The sequence below is a fragment of the Zingiber officinale genome, chromosome 6B (assembly GCF_018446385.1).
Source record: "Zingiber officinale cultivar Zhangliang chromosome 6B, Zo_v1.1, whole genome shotgun sequence".
Lineage (NCBI taxonomy): Eukaryota > Viridiplantae > Streptophyta > Magnoliopsida > Zingiberales > Zingiberaceae > Zingiber > Zingiber officinale.
In genome coordinates this window covers 33,815,518-33,835,651 of record NC_055996.1, presented here as the reverse complement: position 1 = coordinate 33,835,651, position 20,134 = coordinate 33,815,518, and the positions used below count along the sequence as shown (strand labels likewise).

Below are 20,134 nucleotides of genomic sequence, written 5' to 3'. Positions count from 1 at the left end.
GACTTTTCCTGCAAGCTCATTCAAACATGTTAGATAACTAGTAACCTTAATTTTGAACCCTTTGTCATTATCAAAACATAGGTTTGATCATCTGATGCTTCCGCACCAACACAGTGGATTTTGACCAAAATCCACTAATAAACCTAGAGAGCTCCGATTATACCCATTTCAGTTCCTGTGGATTTCTGAGATTGTAAGGAGTTCAAATATACTATCCATTATTTATTTTGGCTTCTCGAGGGGTATTAAAATATTTTTAGAAGAATTGGCATGCAAAAGAAAGGAAAGAAAAAAGAGAAGAAGAAAGAGAATATACGTTGCATGCATAGGAGAAAAGAGAAGAGAGAGAGAAATGATAGAGAAAATAAAAAGAAAAATAATAAAATTTACTAGGAGAGCAGAATGGAAAGAGCACTATAGAAAGATACGTCTTTAGTAAATAACAAAATAGCATGCGCTTTTTAATAAATTCGAAAACTTACATATGCCTTTTGGTGACAAAATAGATTTGATACTATCACGAACACGTGACAATCTCAACTCTGTGGTGGTAATTAAGTGAAGTCATTACCTATTTGATTCTATCACGAACACGTGACAATCTCAACTCTGTGGTGGTAATTAAGTGAAGGCATTACCTTATTCCGTCCTTCATATGTTTGAAAGGGATAAATTAGCTTATTCAACTTTAATCAATCAATATGTTTAGACGGGGTACGAGATAATTTAAAGTAATATTTACATATGTCAGAAATTAAATCTTGTCTCTCTAATGGTAAGCCTTGAATATGAACTCCACTATATTCACAGGGACAACAATCTCAACTTGAAAGAATGATGGATGGTATTCTAGAGTTTAATTTTATCCTTCTAAAATTCAACCCCCTCTATATTTAATGTACTATTATCTTTTTTTTCTTAATGAATAATTGATCTAAGAATGTTGGATTGATGAATCATCTATTATGCATGCTATTTTTTAATTTATCTTGATAACTGATAAAAAAAATTTTAGGAAATCAAATTAATCACAAATGATACAAACTAAAAAATATTTACGTGGTTATATAACCAAGGGAGAGGTTCTATTCCTACTTCAAATTAATCACAAATGATACAAACTAAAAAATATTTACGTGGTTATATAACCAGGGAGAGGATTCTATTCCTACTTCAAATTAATCACAAATGATACAAACTAAAAAATATTTACGTGGTTATATAACCAGGGAGAGGATTCTATTCCTACTTCAATTGAGACAAGTGTCGAGGCTATATAACCTATAACCTGGGAAAGGATTCTATCCCTAGATCAATTGGGACAAGTGCCCCAACAGAACTAGGATATGGTTGACAGCTCTGGTCTCAACTCATAGTTGGGTCCAATATGAGTAGAGATTGAGCCTGTTGCTAACAGGACTTTCACTCGTGGTCGAGATACCTCTATGACTGAGGCCTCCATGGGCAAGACCTTTGTGATCGACTCTATGATTGAGACCTTTTTGTGGCCAAGATCTTTAATATCAATCAGTCCATATTATTAGATATATGTAAATAAAAAAAAGGTGGAAGAGAAAAAAAAATTATTATGAATGAAATTTTAATCTCACATTAAAAATTTTGAGATATATTAGTTAGTTTATATCAATTCATATATATAGATAATATGAATAAATATATGAGGAGAAATTCTCTTTCACATAGGAGTTTATAAATAAACAAAATGATCTCAAGATTCTTTGAAAGAGAGATGAATCGTCTTCCTTGATCATTATCAACTCAAAGTCATCCTATCTCTCTAATGTGGCATCCTCTAGGAGATAATAAATGGTTAGTACTCTTTCAATTATTTTATATAATTTTGTCTCATTTCGGAGTGAGATGAACCGTCCTCTTGAAACGATGTGATGGTTAATAAAATATTATCATATAAAATCTTAAGGTTAAAATTCAGTACGTTTGAGTATACCATTTATACTAATAATTATTCATGATTTATTTTTTTCATATTTATCTAAATACGAATTATCAAGGACACTTTGGACGAACAAATGACTTTTTATTATCCGAGTGAGATGAACCGGACCGATATGATACCCGCTCCGGTTCAATTCAAGCACGGCTCAGTGTCGTGACTCACACTTTTATTGAGAAGTGCCTGGACGGGGACCACCCCGCTTTAGATAACATCTGGACCGTCAATCAGTTCGAAGATAGGACGATTGGGCGGAAAGCATGAGGTCAAAGGTCCCATCATTCGTTTTCCTTTCCTTTGACTACACAACAGAATCGATTTGAAAAAGGGATTTAAAATGCTTTTGACTTGACTGTTACATCCCCTGCCTGTTGCCATCTTTTTCTTATCTTGCCCTCCTACTTTTAACTAATTCACAGGAATGCCACCACCAGATTTTATTTATTTTTGCGATTTTTAATCCACACTTATTCCTGTGATTAATCGTGATGAATAATCACAATTACATGAATAACTCGTGTCTTAGAATGTAATTTCACTAATGATGTGCACTATTTTGATTTTGAGAATAAATTTTTTGATTTTATTTATTTCGCATTTAATTATATGGAAATGGCATAACAGAAAATATGAGATGAGGCAGTGGCAATCTGGTGAAGAGGTAGGTCTTTGCTTGAAGCTGTCGCATCATCTTTCCCATGCTCCCTTTGAACAGTGTTCATGGTGTCACACCCACCCACCTTTCTTTATTCTTCTCCATTATTCTCCTCTTCCTCTTCTTCTTCCTCCTCATCCTCTCCTCCTCCTCCTCCTCCTCCTGGTTCCGCTCCATACTTATTTCCCGCTCCTTCTCCGTGAGCGGGTGCGCGGAGACACTCGCCTTGCACGTTGGATCGGCGGCGGGCGTCGAAGCCGAGGGTTTTTCTTTCCGAGGTTTGATCTTGACCTCTCTGAACTAATGTTCCATTTTATTTTATTTATTTATTTTTTTGCTCTCGGCGCAATTTCTAGCGTTTTTGTTACGAAAACATGATAGTTTGGGCGGACTTCGTCTACGATGGGAACACTAATTACATCTGGGATCTTGATTTGACCGTTGAATTAGTAAAAGCGGGATCTTTTTTGGGAAGTTTTGTTCACAAGTTAGAATTTGAGAACCTTGCTGTTTTAGTTTTCTCTGATAGTTTTCAGGAGAATGGGTTGAATTCGATGAATTGCGTTCTTGATTTTTCTTAAGAGTTTAGATTGATTGCATCATCCGGCAGCATAATTTGAATTGGTTCGATTCAACCTTTTGACTCGGAAGGTTTGCGCTTAAAGTTGTTCATTGGTGCATAGAAGACATTGTCTGCATTAATATCCTGTTTGGGTGGTCATCAGAGAAGTGCCCAACCAGTAATTGTTTTGTCAGCATTTACTCATCCGTTCAACGTGCCGTGGTTCTTATCTTTAAGCCACTTTTGTTGAACAGTTTCGAGACCACATAATTTAACATAAGATGGCAATTCTACTATGGTTTTTTTTAAGTACTTTGTTCAAGATGATTGATTTTGTTTGGTTAAGAATACACGAATAGTTCCTCTCATAGCTTCAATGTGAATTGAAGCATACACGACAATTAGGTAGATTGTTACTGATCTTTTTAGCCAAGTAGTCATGTAGATGGATTTGATAGTCATGAAAATTCTGAAGATAATCAATTTAATATATATGTATGTTGCTTCTTTTGCTGATATGGTTATGTTTACTTCTTTAGGGAAACCCAGCTTTTTGACACTTGCAAAATGGGCTGCTTCACCATTTTGAAGCAGAATAAGAAGAAGAAAAATGTGAGCTTTGCCAGCAAGAGACCACCAAAGTTGAATGAGAGCTCAACTTCTACACTTCCTGAACCAGAGTGCGATAAGCCATCTCTTCAGTCGGCCCCTCCAAGTTTCAGAAACAGAACAAGATCTTCTCAATCTATATCACCAAATGTGAGAGCTAGAGCATTATCTGATCCTCCTAGCCTTATCGTGGCAGATCGGGATGTTCTTGAATTTGATGATCAAGAAGAGTGCAAGGGTCGAAGTTGGCCAGTGAAGGATCAGCATTTCTCAAATCCGCTGCCACTTCCCCTTCCCTCACCACGCACCGACTCTGTTTTGAAGAATTTCTCAAGTTTTAAGTCAAACCAACCAATGAGTTCTAGTAACACCTCGGGTCCACTCCCATTACCGCAATCCAAGAAAGGGCTTCGGAATTTCTCATATGATGAAATTTCAATAGCTTCTCAACATTTCTCGCTTGAATTTGGCATTTCTGAAAGCAGCTCGATGACCGTTTGTAATGCAACTTTTGGTAATGAGATAACTTCAAAGAAGATTGAAGCCACAGTTACTTGCTTACAGCATTTCTCACAGGTAATTTATTTATATCCTAGAAATTTCTTCTTTGCACATTTTCTCTTTTGCTTTAGATACTTGTGGTGTTATATTTAGAATACTCAAACCTCTAAGCATCAATGTAACTTCCAGAAAGATTCGAATGCCATGTCTTATTTATGTACGGTTAATTCTACTTCAATTCACCCATTGTGAAGCTAGTATTTCATCTTTCTTCAGAATTTGATACTAGTGTTGTTTCCTTTTTCAGAATTGATCCAAGTTTCTTGTGAAATTCTGTTGAATCCTTAAGTGGGTGGATTTCATGGACTGTTTCTTTTAAATTTTAGCAACATGTTTATATTGATATGAGTATTTATGCATTAGTATTACCACTATAGGTGTTCTTTTTATTCATTGGGTGCATTCAAACAATTTCTAGAAAATTAATTGATTGATGTTGCTGCACCATAGTGATGGTTAAGTGAATAGTAATTTGTCATGTTTGACCTTTTTCAGAATTTGAAGGAATTTGCAAGTGAGGTGAATATAATAGCTTCACTACAGCATCCTAATCTTTGCAAGTTAATTGGGTATTATGCTCAAGATGGTTCTGATGAGAGAATGTTGATATATGAGAGGCTCTATCATGGGAGTTTGGACAGACTGCTCCATGGAAGATCAGATGGTCCTTCCATTGATTGGCTTACAAGGATAAAAGTGGCGGTCTGTGCTGCAAGAGGTCTTGCCTTCTTACATGAAGAAGGGCCTTTTCAGGTGAATTAACTTCATCCTTGATATGCCATGCACTGTATTTGATTTAAGATACGTCGAGACAAAATTAAATAATTTGAAGAATCTATTAGAAAGGTAGAAATTTAATTAGTTCTAGCATTTTGTTGACACAGTCTCAATAAGATTAGAGTTATGAAATTGACAAGTTTTCATTTTAACACATTGGAGATCATTTGGGGAGGATGATATGATGTCTATAAAATCAGGCACTGGGATCTTTGGCCATTTGTCTTTTTATTCAGACCCTGTGAAAGAACAAGTACTAAATTTTGCAAAATTATCAACGATTGCTTATTCTATATAAAACTATAACAATATTTACAATCTAATTCCATAAGACTTCTACACGTGTATATAAAAACTAACTATTTAAACCATGTTCTGAAGAATATCTAGCATCTTTAATTTTGTGCTTTAGCTGGTATCTTACATTGATATCATGTTTTTGATAATCAGGCAATGTATCATGAATTCTCTATTTCAAACATACAAGTTGACAAGGATTACAGTGCAAAACTCTCAGGATATGGATTTGCCAGTTACTACAACCTAGACACAAGCATATCGAATTCTTCTATCGTAAGTGGTTTAACTCAAGTTCCCAGTTTGATGCAGTTCGCCTGCTTGTTCCAGCAAATCGCCACTTACATAGTAACCTTTGCTGAGCTTATTCATTTATCGTTGATCAGGGCTCCGGGAACCTGTCAGTGGAGACCTTGGAGAAAGGATTACTGACTCCTAAAAGCAATGTTTGGAGTTTTGGAATTGTCCTTCTTGAACTACTGACTGGACGGAAGAATCTCGATGCCAGGTACGCTAAAGAAGAGCGCAATATTGTCAAATGGAGCAAGCCATTCCTTGCCGATGATTGCCTCCTATCATTTATCATGGATCCTCGAATCAAAGGACGTTTCCCTCCCAAAGCAGCACGAACAGTCGCAGATATAATATCGAAGTGCCTTCAGAAAGATCCTTCAGAAAGACCTACCATGAGGGCTATCGCTGAATCACTGGAAAATGTCCAAGAGATGAAATGCCTAAGCCGCTACCGTCTTAAAGAACCATCTGCAGTTTCTGGGAAAAGGATGCTGAAATCTCAAACGATAAATGGCATGGTCATCCCTGCACCACCGCCCACAACTGCTTTTTCGCCGTCACCTCCATCAATATCCCAACAGCTGTCGTTGCCGAGAACTTCATTTTCAATGCCACTGCGACTCCAGAACTGTTCGACCACAGCTTCATTTGAAGATAGTAGGATAAGCAGCCCCAGGAAACCCAGCTCTATGTTACATAGGTCGACCAGACTCGAAGGATTTTAACTGTTCATATATTCTTTATTTGAGTGTTTATGTTTGATGCTTTATTTGTGATTTCGATGTGGATACATGAAGTATAGATGTGCCTGTTGAAACAGGGTTGAGACAATTTGTAGATAGAAGATGAGTGTCAGGTTGCGTCGTCGCATTATGAATGAAAGAATCAGTTATCTAGTAGGGAGTGAACTTTGTTCGACATCTGTAAATAAAGTAAATGTGATCCTCTCGTATTAGAAAAGTTGGTTTGTTCATGAGTTTCCATTTGATGATGTGCAATAACTCATTGCTCAAAAACTCCTCCTTGTTAATGAGTTTAAACTGTTCCAACCTGCAGTTGTTTTGAGGTGATGATGATGCCTTTTCAAGTTTTTTTTTTTAAAATTTAAGTTTCCAGTTCTTCTGATTAATCTGAAAGTCATCAATTTGATTTTATAAAATTTTTTGATTGATCATCATGATAAAATCTAGAAGTTCGAATGGTTCGTTGCTCTGTAGCTAGTGTCACAATGCACCACGGTTAGAGTCGATCTGTCGATGGTTGGTTAACCGTGGAAGGGCCTTATCAGTGCACCATCGATTGCTTTGACTTGCCTACACCTCGCTTGGGTCAACCCATCCAACTGGATCGATCTCCCCATCAATTTTACAAGCGTGTTCATCTAACCAGTTTGATCACTTGGCACGCCCCATCTAGCAAGATGAATCTGACTTATCCAACTTGATCAATCCGACTGAGATGTTCAATTCAATCAATTGTAAAATTAACTAAGGAGAAAATAAAAAGACATTCCTATAAATTCAAAAAAAAATCCTTTAAAAATTATTAAAATAACACCGCACTTATAATTTGATAAAAAAATGAGTTTTGACTAAGGTTAAAATTGCTCCATCTTGGAACAGCCCGCCTTAAAGATATATTATTATAAAAGTGCAAGCAACTTTGATTAAAATTATACTATCTTGAAATAATTTTGACTAAAACTATGCTATCTCAGAATAATTTTAATTAACATTATTCCAAAATAAAAAATAGAGGGATATTTTATAATTTTAATTATGAATAAAATATTATTTTAATATATTTTGAAGGAGATTTTTTTAACAATATAGATTAAAAAATATCATTTTAATTTTCTACATCTAATAGGTCAATCTAGTTGGATGGAGGAATTGAGAAAAATATCTTATATAAAATACAAATAAAGTTGTTGAAATGAAAGAGAGCGTCATATGTTCTTTGTGATCGTAAATACTTCTAAGATTTAAAGAAAATTTTTACAAAATAACAATTAGAGTTGTTATGTTATATGAAGTTGAATGTTAGATTATGATTTGAATACATGAGTAAAAAAATGGAAATTACAAAGATGAAAATATTAAAATGAATATAAAGATATACAAAAAATAAACAAGATAAGAAATGAAATTAGTATGGAAAGAGTTAAGATTGTAGTTATTGAGGAAAAATTTCGAAAGACATGTTTAAAATGATACGTACATATACTTAGACGATCAATAAGTGCTCAATTAAACGATATAAAACTATGATAATATGCACATTAAATATGAAATGGAAAACCTAAAAAAAAATGAATTAATAATAATAAATAAAAATTATCGAATATAAATAATGAAATAGTAAAAAATAAAGTCCAATGATACTAATTTCACTTAACAAAATAAAACTTGATTATTATTATTATTGTAGTAGGTCATTCAACTTGTGCAACAAGGCACGCCTAAATGATACCTTCGACTTGTCCAACTCGCTTAGCATGTCCAAATAAATTAAGCCTCAGCTCATCTAAGTCATCCAACTCAGTTGATCAACTTGCAATCCTATTCCTTTTGAATTAGTAATCATAATTGTCTTTTTTACCACCATTATAGAAATTTTAACTCTAAAGAAATTCATGCAGAATAGATTAACTATTTCTAAAGAAATTCATATAGAATAGATTAACTATTTCTAAAGAAGACAAGAGCATTGCCTAGCCCCCTCAACTTCGATTCTTCTTTTGTTAATACCTGAAAATTTTACTACACAGGAATTTACTAGGTTTAGATTGTTAACTAAAACTCAAATTTTGGTACTATCAAGCTTCAGATCTACAAACAAAATGGTTTAGCACGTCCCAATCAGAAGGATCACCATTACAGCCTTCAAGATGCATATTGCCAAATGCGCCAAGGTATAGCTCAGATTTCAGCATGTTGGATGCGATTTTGTGTTTCTTGATTGTCAAGCGGCATGTACTGCGCCATGATAGCCCGAATCTCCGAGTCCATGTAGCTCTGAACAAAACAGGAAAGAAAGATTAGATGCTGGAGTTCAAATTTGTGAGCTAGAATGTTGTACCATAAACCAGGCTCACATGCTGGTACTTTACCGACGCACGGAAAACAGATAGTTGTTTACCGACACAGTCTAAATATTAACAGGGCTCAATTCGTTGTGTGGATGAAAAAGCATGAATGACACACAATGCTAGCACTAGAAAAGGCTCGAAAATAGCAAACTTTACCCTGATTCTGTACTTGTATACTGCATAGGCAACAACTCCAGCTACAACTAGGCCAAAGAAGATAACCCACAAAAAGCTCCAACCAACCTCTGTAGAAGGTCTTTTGCCTGGATACAGTAGGTATTATAGTCAATCTCATGTAGTAATAGTAGTTGAAACTATCTTTTCTAGTTAGTTTTCTTTTATTATTGATTGAAGAATATAGTTATTATGGATTTTTCAATGAAGTTTAGAGGTTCGGCTATACGCACTTATGCACATGTCATGGTCCTTTATGTATAGCAAATCATCACCGCAGCTGCACTCGTAGCTTCCCCAGGTGTTCTTGCACTTGCAGCCAGAGCATTGACAGGCTAACCTTTCCTTGCATTCGTCAACATCTGCGAAAGCGAATCATTGGTAGTAAAAATCATTGAATACGATAAAGAAACTAACAGTTTTTCACAGGAATAGCTATTCAAAATTCCCCATAATTTTCATGGAGTAAACATTCTTATTCTTGTGTTTGGCAGCATAAATTAATTTGGAATATTAATTTCCATGGAATTGTGATTTCCTATTCACAAGGAATAGTTATTAATTGTGTAATCCATCCTTCTTCGAATAATAGATATTGTTATTCTATTTGTCCCTCCAATGAATATTATTGTGAGCATGGATTGACCAGGTATGTATGGCGATCTCTTGGTGCACTAAGTGATGAAGCATGATGATCAATAGGCTTGTAAACGAACCAAGCATTCGCGAAAAAGCTTGGTATTCAGCAATTTACACAGATCAATTAAATAAACAAGTTTAAACAGCTCGTTAAACTAAACAAACAACTCGTTAAACTAAACAAACAAGCTTGAACACATGTGTTTAGCTCGTTGATGTTCGTGAACAATGTTTGTGAACAACACTCATTAATAAAACTCTTATCAATATACTAAATAAACAAAAAAATAAAATAAATAAATAAATAAATTTAAATTATCAAACTCCATAACTAATCAAACAAGTAAAAGTTTCAAACAATCAAACAAGCTTGAATTGAGAGTTCGATAACATTTAAACGAACCAAGCTTTAACTAAGCTCAAGCCAAGCTCGAATTGAGTGCTCAAGCCAAGCTTCAAACAAGCTCAAACTCATAAAAAATAAACCAAGTCAAGCTTAAACAATCATTTTAAAGGCTTCGTTCATTTTAAGCTTGGCTCGGCTCGGCTATCTTATCAAACAAGCTTGAACACTCCAAAGCTCGGCTTAGCTCGGCTTGTTTACTGCCCTAATGATCAGGATAGAAGACCTAAGCAAGTCAAGTGCGGCAATTCCATTAGGTTAGATAGGCTAATCAGATTATACAAGATGTACCATCTGGCTATGTAGGTTGAGAGCATCAGACAGGTCAGGTCAAACAGTTGGGTCAAGTAAAATGGGGCAGGTCAGGCCAAACAGTTGGGTCGAGTCAAATGGGCCTTGGTTACCCTATCCAACCAGGTTAATTCATAGACCGAACAACTTAGACCACCAACTAGGTGAAGCACTGACCCCGTGATTTATCTGCCTTCACATAACCTGGGGACGAGCTGTGAGGGGCGTTTGGGGTGAGCATAATCACCTTTTGCTACAATCGTAGTCGGGCCAAAATAGACTAGTAGATGAGTTAGAATAGGGTTGTATTTGTGAACAAGTACAATATTAACTCGATAAAAGCTCGTTTATGTTTGTTTGGTATTTAGAAATAAAATAAACAAATAAATTTGAACACTAGTGAGCTCAACTTTATAACATTCATTAACAAAAGTCATGAAAAATTCATGTATGACTTGATTATGACCTTGTCTAAAGTCGGATCATGATTTTATTTCTTGATTTTTATATTCAAATATATATATATATATATAATAGAATACATTTTATAAATTCTAATATAATATATGACAATATTTAAAAATGAAAAAAATAATAAAATTTGCTTTGTTGAACAAATATTTGAACTACATTTTAGATTCAATAATGGCTCTAGCCTTATTATTGAATGGTATAGCCCCCGGGCTTGGCAAATGCATGGTAGTTTGCTTGTAGTGGGCAAGGTTTGAGTACCAAGAAATGCATCACCGGTGTTCGTCCCGCCATGCACTTAACACATGATGAACTTCCATCAACGTGGGGTCGTTGCGTGGGGGATGTTAATGTGGCGGCTCCACATTTGGGCACCACAAGAATTTCAATAAACAATTTTAAACAACCTCATGAAGACAAATGAACTGAATGCAATCAAGCTCGACACAACTAGGTAACAACTCTACATTAGGCTAGTAGATTTGAACAAGTTGATCAAACAGGACAAATTGAATTGACTGATTGGATCAGGCAAGCGAACCGGTTAGGTCAGTTGGGGCAAGCAAGTTGACTCGAATAAGTCGGTCTAATTAAGAAGGGGCTATTAGTCAGACCAGGAAGGCAAACAAATGGATTGATAGCTCACTAGGGAAGGATGTGCCAAGTACATCAATGATGGCAAAAGGCGAATACACTCGCCCCCAGCGCCCCCGCCAACCCGTTCCAGGGCCAACACGGAGGAGAAATATTTCAATGTGCCAAGTACATCAATGAAATTAGACTAGGTGGATTGTTCGAGTCAGACAAAATATTTATGTAAGGATATTGTCATTAAGAATTCCTCTTCTATTTCATACAATATTCTTATGAATCAAACCTCAAAATAATGGTTTCAATACATTTTGATCCACTCAATCAAGAGCTGCCTACTTCACCTCGCCACAAATATGTAAATGAAGCGGGATAGGGTGGGGTAAATCACTTCGACCTGCTCTATGTTTTTCCTAAATTCCATGTCTATTCCACCAATCTAAGAAATGCTAACTAATTTTATTCTTTCTTTACTCCATTCTCCAGGAGAAAGTACAGACTAAGCATCGACAATAAAATAAATACCTTCACAATTGATTCCATCGCCCTTAAAGCCTGATGGGCATTTGCATCCCTCATCCTGCAAGTTGTTTATTCAGGTACTTAGAATTGAAAAGGACAGTGGGAACAAATGGTTTTAATCCCATTGTTTACCACACAAGCAGAATATGTCTTTCTATCCTGAGTTTTCTTCCAGCACCGTCCATTGTTGATCTCACACCTTCCTGCCCCAGAAGCTGAAATGAAGGCACATCATTAAATGGACTTCAAAGGAGTAACTTGTGATTATGCTACTGAATGCACTGAATACAGTTAAAACACTCAAAATAATCAAATTTGCATTGGTATGATTAGAAGAATAAAAGTAGAAACATGGCAAAGTCCAACAGCTGAATGGATTATCTCTCCGGAAAAAGTTAGGCAACCATGAAGATTGCTGCAATATACAATGTCATAGAAATTGTTCAACAGAATGTATTGAAGTTAACAAAATTTCTTCATAGACAACAAAGACGGTAAAGATTTTTAAGGAATAAAACTCGACTCTTCAATTAATGAGCAAGCAAAATGTTGTCCACATAACATTTGCATTAGATATTTAATTGCAAATCATGGCACCAGCACCAAGCACCGACAGGAATTTTATGTACTCTGCCACACTTTTTGTGTTAGTCAGACTTTGGTGGATACCGATTGAAATTACCCATTATAATATGATGATAGTTGTCAATTCAACATGAATGACTGGAAGGATAAACATCAAATTACTACTAACTGATACTGATATTATTTTCCCTCTCCAATACTGTCCCCCAAAACACAAAGGACAGTAAATTGCAAATCACTTTAGATGGTGACAAGCTAAAGCACCAACTAAACCACTGTGTTAGTTGGACCATGAAATGGGATATTAGGTCCCTGCACCCAACTCATTGAGTGAGCTACAATCCGTTAATGAGAACTTTACATAACAAAATGGCTGTGTAGAAATCTTGAAAGGTAGAGATTGTCCTTACATAATCATATTCCTTTCTTTTCCAGGTTCATAATAGGATCATTGCTTGGTCAGACCAGAAAATCACCAACAAGAAAAGGGCAACATGTTGTCTAACTAACTGTACCCAATATATTTGTAAGCGTTATCAACATTTGCAGTCAGAGATATAGTTAAATATTTAAATAAAAATAAAAGAATACTAAAAGTATGACTCCTTGTTCTAGTTCTAATATTCACCTTGCTCATAACTACTGCAGCTCCAAACCTTAAGGCAAGGTTATACTAGTATACAAATTTTAAACGTTGGCAATAAAAAGTATTCATAAAAATCATACTAAAGTTTTAGCAACTCCAGCTCCTGCTTAAATGAGACTGATGTAGTACCTTCACAATGGGTGTATCCATCACCCACAAACTTCACACCTTCCACAACAGGGCATTCACAAATTCTACCACGAAAAGTATCCTGGGTAAAGATAAGAACAAACCATGGTCAACTAAACATAATTATGTAATTGTTATGGTTATTGATGTACTACTAAATACCTTGCATGCAGTGATATTAGAAGCCTTATCCTGCCAACAGCCACCATTATTGTCCAGACATTCATTTGTTTCTATGTCTATATAATTAAAAAACAAATAAAACACCAGACAATTGACCATTAGTCATCTATCAGCTACAGCATAAAAGAGCTAAGAAATTGTAGCAATTAGAAGAGGCAAAAGTCCAAGTACCTTCACTCAAACAAACAGTTGGCTCAGTTGCCTCTTCAAAGCCAGCACAGATTGCTTTGAGCACTGCGGCCTTGTCTAGCTTGCCTAATAAAAGAAAGAACAATAAGTTAAACATAAGTTCCAAGGTAACAACAATCACTAAAGTACTGTTTAAAAGTTTACCCCTGTATTGCCTATTGTTGATAACAAGAGTTGGCAAAATAGTAACATCCCCACGGGAGTCCTTTCCAATCTAAGAACAGGAATCAAATTCAAAACATCAGGTGCATGAAATTGAATGCAATTTCAAATATAAGATAATGCAACAATTCAGAAAAAAAAAAGTTCCAACCTGTGCATCTTGTTCGGCTTTAAGCACTGGATTATTTTCATCTGCATCAGGATCGCCCATACATTGATTTATCTTCTTCAGATTAATGCCTGTTGGAGAAAGTCACATTATTATCGTAGATAAATATCATATATGTGGAAGAAATAATTATTATACTTTCTAATTCTTTAAATTTATTTTGAACCTAATGAACAGGCATACAACTATACACAATAAGACTAATTTAGATGCTCACCAAGTGATTTAATTACTGATTCAGCACAATCATTGGTATACTTCTTTTCCTTCATGGGACAACGTATTGCGAAGTCAGTCACATAATCCCACCACAGCCAAGGCTTCCCGCTTTCATTAGCAACCTTATGCAAGCACACTTGACGCAAGTTTTGGATTACAACATCTTTCCCATCATACCCTTTGCTGAAGTCCTGTTCAGGATCAGGTGCACAATATCTCCCATGGTTGATGCACTGAGACTTGCACTGCTTGCTCAAAAGAAAAGCTTCAGGACAGTACCATGTAATGTAGTGGGGAGTGAACTGTGTATAACCCTTTTTCTCTAGAATCTGTGCTGCTCCTTTGAAATTCTTAACAAATCGTATTTGACTGTCACATTTAGCACCACACTCATCGTTGCTATTTGTCCAGAATTCATATTCCACACGATCATCAGGATGGGGTAAAGACTCCCTCCAATCTAAATTGACGTTGACCATGTCAGCATTTTGAATTGCCTTCTTTAAGCTATCACCAAGGCTTTTAGGGATGAGTGCTGAAGGAATTGTGATGTTTTGTAGGTAGTCTGCCCTGCTATCCTCCTCCTCTGGTGTGTCCATTGTTATCAGAGGTTCTAATTTGTTATCGGCAACAAGAACAGCCCCAGCTCCAGCATTTTGTGCATGCCAAGCTTTTGCAGTGAAGTAACAATCTGCACATCACACCCACATTTTTTAAAAAAAAAAAAAGAATAAACATAATACAGTAAATTCAGTTTAGGCACTGTTATTTACTGAGTTCAGGAATGAACAAATTTCCTCTATCTTAAATAAACAAGGAGATTTAGGATTGCAAGATGGTGATGGGTAGGCAAATCAGAAGGGTAGACAAATAAATTATGAAAGAACAATTAAGCCCAAAAAAACTCACCTCCTCTGTCAACGAGAAGAAAGGTGGGGAACCCTCCCGGTTTCGATTTATACGAGATGTCGAAATTTTCAAAGCTCTGGCAACCCTTCCGGTTGGCTTTCGGATACGCTACGATCCCCACCATCGTCCCGCCATACTGAGGAACGCCAAAATTACCGATAGCACACTCGTAGATTCCCTTCAACGAATCCGGCGAAGTCACTCTCAGGCTATTCTTCTCCACGACGAACCTCCCCCGACACGATCCCCAGAGAATAAGCAAAACCCACACCCGAAACCACAGCATTTCTCCACAAATCTAACCAACTGAACCTCACAAAGAGGAAAAGAAGACAAAATATTAACGATTTAGGAAACCTCGCACACAAAGCTACAATATTTGGCTCGAAAACGGGACCAATGAGGTCGTCCGAGACGGAAAGCAAGCTTCTTTTTTTCACTTCCGAAGCAAAGATGCTACGGGCAAAGATATTTAGCACGAACCGCACGCAAGCGGGAAAGCGGTGGGAAGAGAAGGCGAAGGGAGACGGAAGGCGAGGTTAGGGTTCCTGATCGTCTTCGATCCGAGACGGAGAAAGAGAGCTCGAGCGGAGCGAAACGAGAGAGTGCGCAGCGACGCGGCGGCCTTCGCAGCTTTGCTTCCACCACTCCCACTAGTTTTTTAACCGACTTCTCGCTCGCCTGGTCTCGCCCTCTTCGCTCACGTGGATGTTATTATTAGAACTTCGGAGCAATTTCATTCCGCCCCCTCTAATATTTGAGGTATCCATAAATATTTTAAATAATTTAAATAGTAACATTTAACTAAATAAAAACGATTTAAATTTACTAATATTTACTAATTATCACGGAAGAAACGATTTAAATTTACTAATTATCACGGAAGAAACGATTTAAATTTTAGTGATGGACCAAACTTTGAGATGTTTATAATATTCCTTACTGAAAATGATGTAAAGCCTTTGGAGGAAATTTTGAGGGTGGACTTGCATTATTCGACTTAATAATTGGGAGTGTCATGGGAAACACATGACAAATATAAAATGAAGATAACTTAGTAAAAAATTTATACCATCCAATTTATCTAGTTTCACAATTTTCAAAGTTTTAAAATTATTAAAATACTCTTTAATATTTTTAAACTCTCCTTAATTTATCTCCAATTGCCTGAGCATTAAACTTGTTACTTTGCTCAGAAAAAAAAAGGACAAATGAGGTGGATAAAATAAATGTCATTGATAAATAAATAGTCTATTATAAGCTAATACATACTCAAGTAATTTCTTAATATTAACTAGTAAAACCTCACCATTAGCCACTAACTAAACTACATAACCACTACTTTAAATACATTAAACCTTGACAATTTCTAAAATCACTAACTTTCGCCACTAATTAAAACATGTTAATTCATTAATCCACTATCACACTACTATTTTATTAGTAATCCCTCTCTTCAATTAATATGCCAAATGCAACAATCAATTTAATAAGAATTCAAATTTTAAAATTCCACGTATAAACATCAAGTAGCTTTCTAAGCTTTTGAAATACAAGGAATTTGAAAGACTTTATCATTTGGTCATCACTTGTGCAGTAAACAACATTAATAATTTTATCATTTGTGAGATTTTTCAAGATACCTATTTACAGAAATAAAAATTTCAGTAAAACTTTGCACCACTTCAACAAAGAAAATAATATATAATACCAAGATCAAGCATCTTAAATTTCATCATCATGGTTTTTTAAATATTTCCAAACATAGATATGTTATTTCCAGTATAAATTAAGTCATCTATATATAAGCCAATTATCAATGTTTTTCCTCCATCTTCAATCTTATAAAAAGAGTATATTCATAAGAGCATTTTTTAAAACATTCCTTAAAAAAAGTTTCTATGAGATTATACCAATCTTATGGAGATTGTTTCTAATATTATAGAGCTTTCTTTAATCTATGGTGACAAAAAAAATGAATACACTCGCCCCCAGTGCCCCCACCAACCCGTCCCAAGGCTAACATGGAGAAGGTAAATCAGCTTTCTTTAATCTATGAACTTTATGCTTATTGTCAAATTTTACATAATCAGGAGGTTAATCGATAAATACCTCTTTTTTCAAATTTCCATAAAGGAATGTTAATTTTACATCTAACTGAAAGATAGGTCATGAATTTTGGGTTGACATCACTTTACCAATTTGATTATATCATGTCTTGTCATCAGAGCAAAAACTTCTTTATAATCAACAATAAATTCTTATTTATATCCCTTTGCTACCAAATGTGTCTTGTAATTGTCAATATCACCATTTTTTAAGCTTTGTCCTATAAACTGATTTTACACCAATTGCCTTTTGTCCTTTAAGAAGATCACATAACTCCTATTTTCAATTGTGTCTAAAATAAAATATTTCATAAGATGAGATTGATAGTGAAATTAAAGAGACACTCCTAATTATCTATATCTATATCATTAAACTTTTACAAATTATCAAAACAATCTTTCATTGATAATTTAATATCTAAAATATTTATTGGTGCTCAGCTATTAAAATAGCTCTAACAAAAATAGCAATTTACCAAAAGAAGTATCTAACTTTTTGAATTGTCCAAAATATATATCACACTTTGGTAATTATCAAAAGGTACATTAATATATTTAATCTTTCTATTTTACCCCTCTTGACAATTATGTCTGAATACAACCTCTCTCTCTACTCGTGGAAAGCAATCAAATTTCTTTCTTCTTTTCTCTCACCTATTAAATTTTATTCCATACGAATTAAATTTTTCAAAGCTTTGAACCACCACTAGTGAAGCCAAAAATAATAATAGAGAATATATTTGGACTCCTTATAATTTTAGAAATCCACATAACTTAAAATGGTTACAATATGAGGTCTCTAGGTTGATCAGTGGGTTCCGATCGAAACTCATTGATCGACCTAGAGACATTAGATTGTAACCATTTCAAGTTCTGTGAATTTTTAAAATTACAAGGAGTCCAAATATGCTCTCCATTCTTATTTTCAACTTTTCTACTAGTGGACTAGAGGTTTTGAAAAAATTAAATCGTTCTTCCATTTTTTTTTTTTTATTATTGTTGGGCCTCATATGGGGAGATATCAGGTTCAATGTGGGTCTGATCTCCCATGAGAGGCATGAGGAAAAAAAATAAAAAAGATGAAAAGAAATATTTTTTTTCAAAACCTCTGGACCACCTTTAGAAAAGCTAAAAATAACAATGGAGAACATATTTGAACTCCTTGTAATTTCAAAAATCCATAGAACCTGAAATAGTTGCAATCTGAAGTCTTTAGGTCAATCAGTGTGTTTTGGTCAAAATTCACTGATCGACCTAAAAACCTTAGATTGCAACCATTTTAGTTCCTATAAATTTCTAAAATTATTGGGCCTGATATGGAGAAATATCAGACTCATATTGAGCCTGATATAGGGAGATATTAGGTTCAACGTGGGTCTAATATCCTATAATAAGTTTGAGAAAAAAATTAAAAAAAAAAAAAAGGAAAAAGAGAATTTATTTTTTTCAAAACCTGAACCATCACTAGAAATGCCAAAAATATTAATGAAGAGCATATTTGAATTTCTTTTAATTTTAGAAATTTATAGGACTTGAAATGCTTGTAATCTAATGTTTCTAGGTCCATTAATGGATTTTGACTGAAACTCACTAATCGACCTACAGATGTCAGATTGTAATCATTTCAGGTCATGTGAATTTTTAAAATTGTAAGGAGTCCAAATATTCTCTCCATTATTATTTTCGACTTCAGTGGTACATAGGTTTTAAAAAATAATAATTTGTATTGAATAAAATTTAATAGATAAGAGAAAAGAAGAAAGATATTTGATTACTTTCCATAGGTGGAGAGAGAGAGATTGCATATATCAAGAGGGTAAAATAGGAATATTAAATATATTAACGAATCTTTTCATAATTACCACAGTGTAATACATCTTTGGGTCAATTTAAAAAAATTAGGTGCTCCTTTTGATAAATTACTGAATAAATTTAACTAAAATTACTTTATCTTAAAGATACACTATTCTAAGAGACACATGTAAGCAATTTGAATTATAGTTGTACTGTTTAGAATAATTTTGAGCTATAAGATGGAGCATAAAAAAAAAAAAATTGGATATAAAATTATGTGTGAGGGCGGGAACAGCCGAACAGATGAACTCCGTCGTCGTCGTCGTCGTCGTCGCCGTCGGGCGACAAGTTGCGACACTCATCGCCGAACCGAGCCGGTTCTTCTCTTCCTGCCCCCTCCTCCATTCCTCCACCTCTCGCCGTCCTCTTCTCTGCCTGTCGGAGAGAAAGCTGCGGCTCTATCGCAAGCCCTCGCTTCTCTCCTCGGCCATGGGATTCCGGCTACGGAAATTATTAACGAAACACATTTTAGTCGATAAAGCACCTGAAAAAATTAGCTTTTTTTTATATATATTTTTAAAGACAAATGAACTATTATATTAGACAAATTAAATGGGTATATATATATATGTTAATTAGTAACTAAAGATATCATCAATGAAATTAAGTTGTCTCGCTAGCTGCATTCGACGATCTCGATCTGCCTGTTCTGGTTGACTGGTGTAAATATATGTGTTTTTTCCCTGTTGAATTTTGTCAATAATGGAAATGAAATTTGTTGGATATTTAGAGAAAAGTCTATTACATTGGCAATTTGGCATGCTAGACGCGTTCAAACCATATTTAAACGAGCTTGCACTAAAATAGCATTCCTTCAACGATAATCAAGTTACTGATGGTTACCAAATAATGCTTCCGTCTAGTTATATCGATCCTCCTCCGTATCTGTGGAATCAGCCAACGTGCCTTGGCTCTATATCAATTAGTCCCAACACATTTAACGCTAGCACCGGTGGCGGAGCAGGACATTATACTCTACCCGGGAATCAGAAAAAAAAAAAAAAAAAAACCTCCTGGGCTAATTAAGATTTTATATCATACGCAATTAAGTTTTTCTCTTTTCTAACAA

The 20,134-nt window shown here is 35.0% G+C and overlaps 2 protein-coding genes across 2 annotated transcripts; one reads left to right on the top strand and one right to left on the bottom strand.

Annotated features, from left to right (window-relative positions):
- Positions 1 to 2,683: 2,683 nt before the first annotated feature.
- LOC121992342 (serine/threonine-protein kinase PCRK1-like) lies at positions 2,684 to 6,746 on the top strand. The gene is made up of 5 exons (XM_042546641.1): positions 2,684 to 2,908; positions 3,732 to 4,377; positions 4,858 to 5,115; positions 5,590 to 5,712; positions 5,823 to 6,746. Exons 2-5 carry the CDS (start codon positions 3,760 to 3,762, stop codon positions 6,453 to 6,455), a joined length of 1,632 nt encoding a protein of 543 aa, XP_042402575.1. The 5' UTR covers positions 2,684 to 2,908; positions 3,732 to 3,759; the 3' UTR covers positions 6,456 to 6,746.
- A 1,698-nt stretch (positions 6,747 to 8,444) lies between these two features.
- Positions 8,445 to 15,811, bottom strand: LOC121992341 (vacuolar-sorting receptor 1-like). The gene is made up of 12 exons (XM_042546640.1): positions 15,104 to 15,811; positions 14,193 to 14,885; positions 13,958 to 14,046; positions 13,789 to 13,858; positions 13,627 to 13,710; positions 13,435 to 13,511; positions 13,273 to 13,354; positions 12,045 to 12,127; positions 11,916 to 11,970; positions 9,229 to 9,357; positions 8,978 to 9,084; positions 8,445 to 8,747 (listed from the first exon to the last, which is right to left on the bottom strand). Exons 1-12 carry the CDS (start codon positions 15,387 to 15,389, stop codon positions 8,652 to 8,654), a joined length of 1,851 nt encoding a protein of 616 aa, XP_042402574.1. The 5' UTR covers positions 15,390 to 15,811; the 3' UTR covers positions 8,445 to 8,651.
- Positions 15,812 to 20,134: the final 4,323 nt, after the last annotated feature.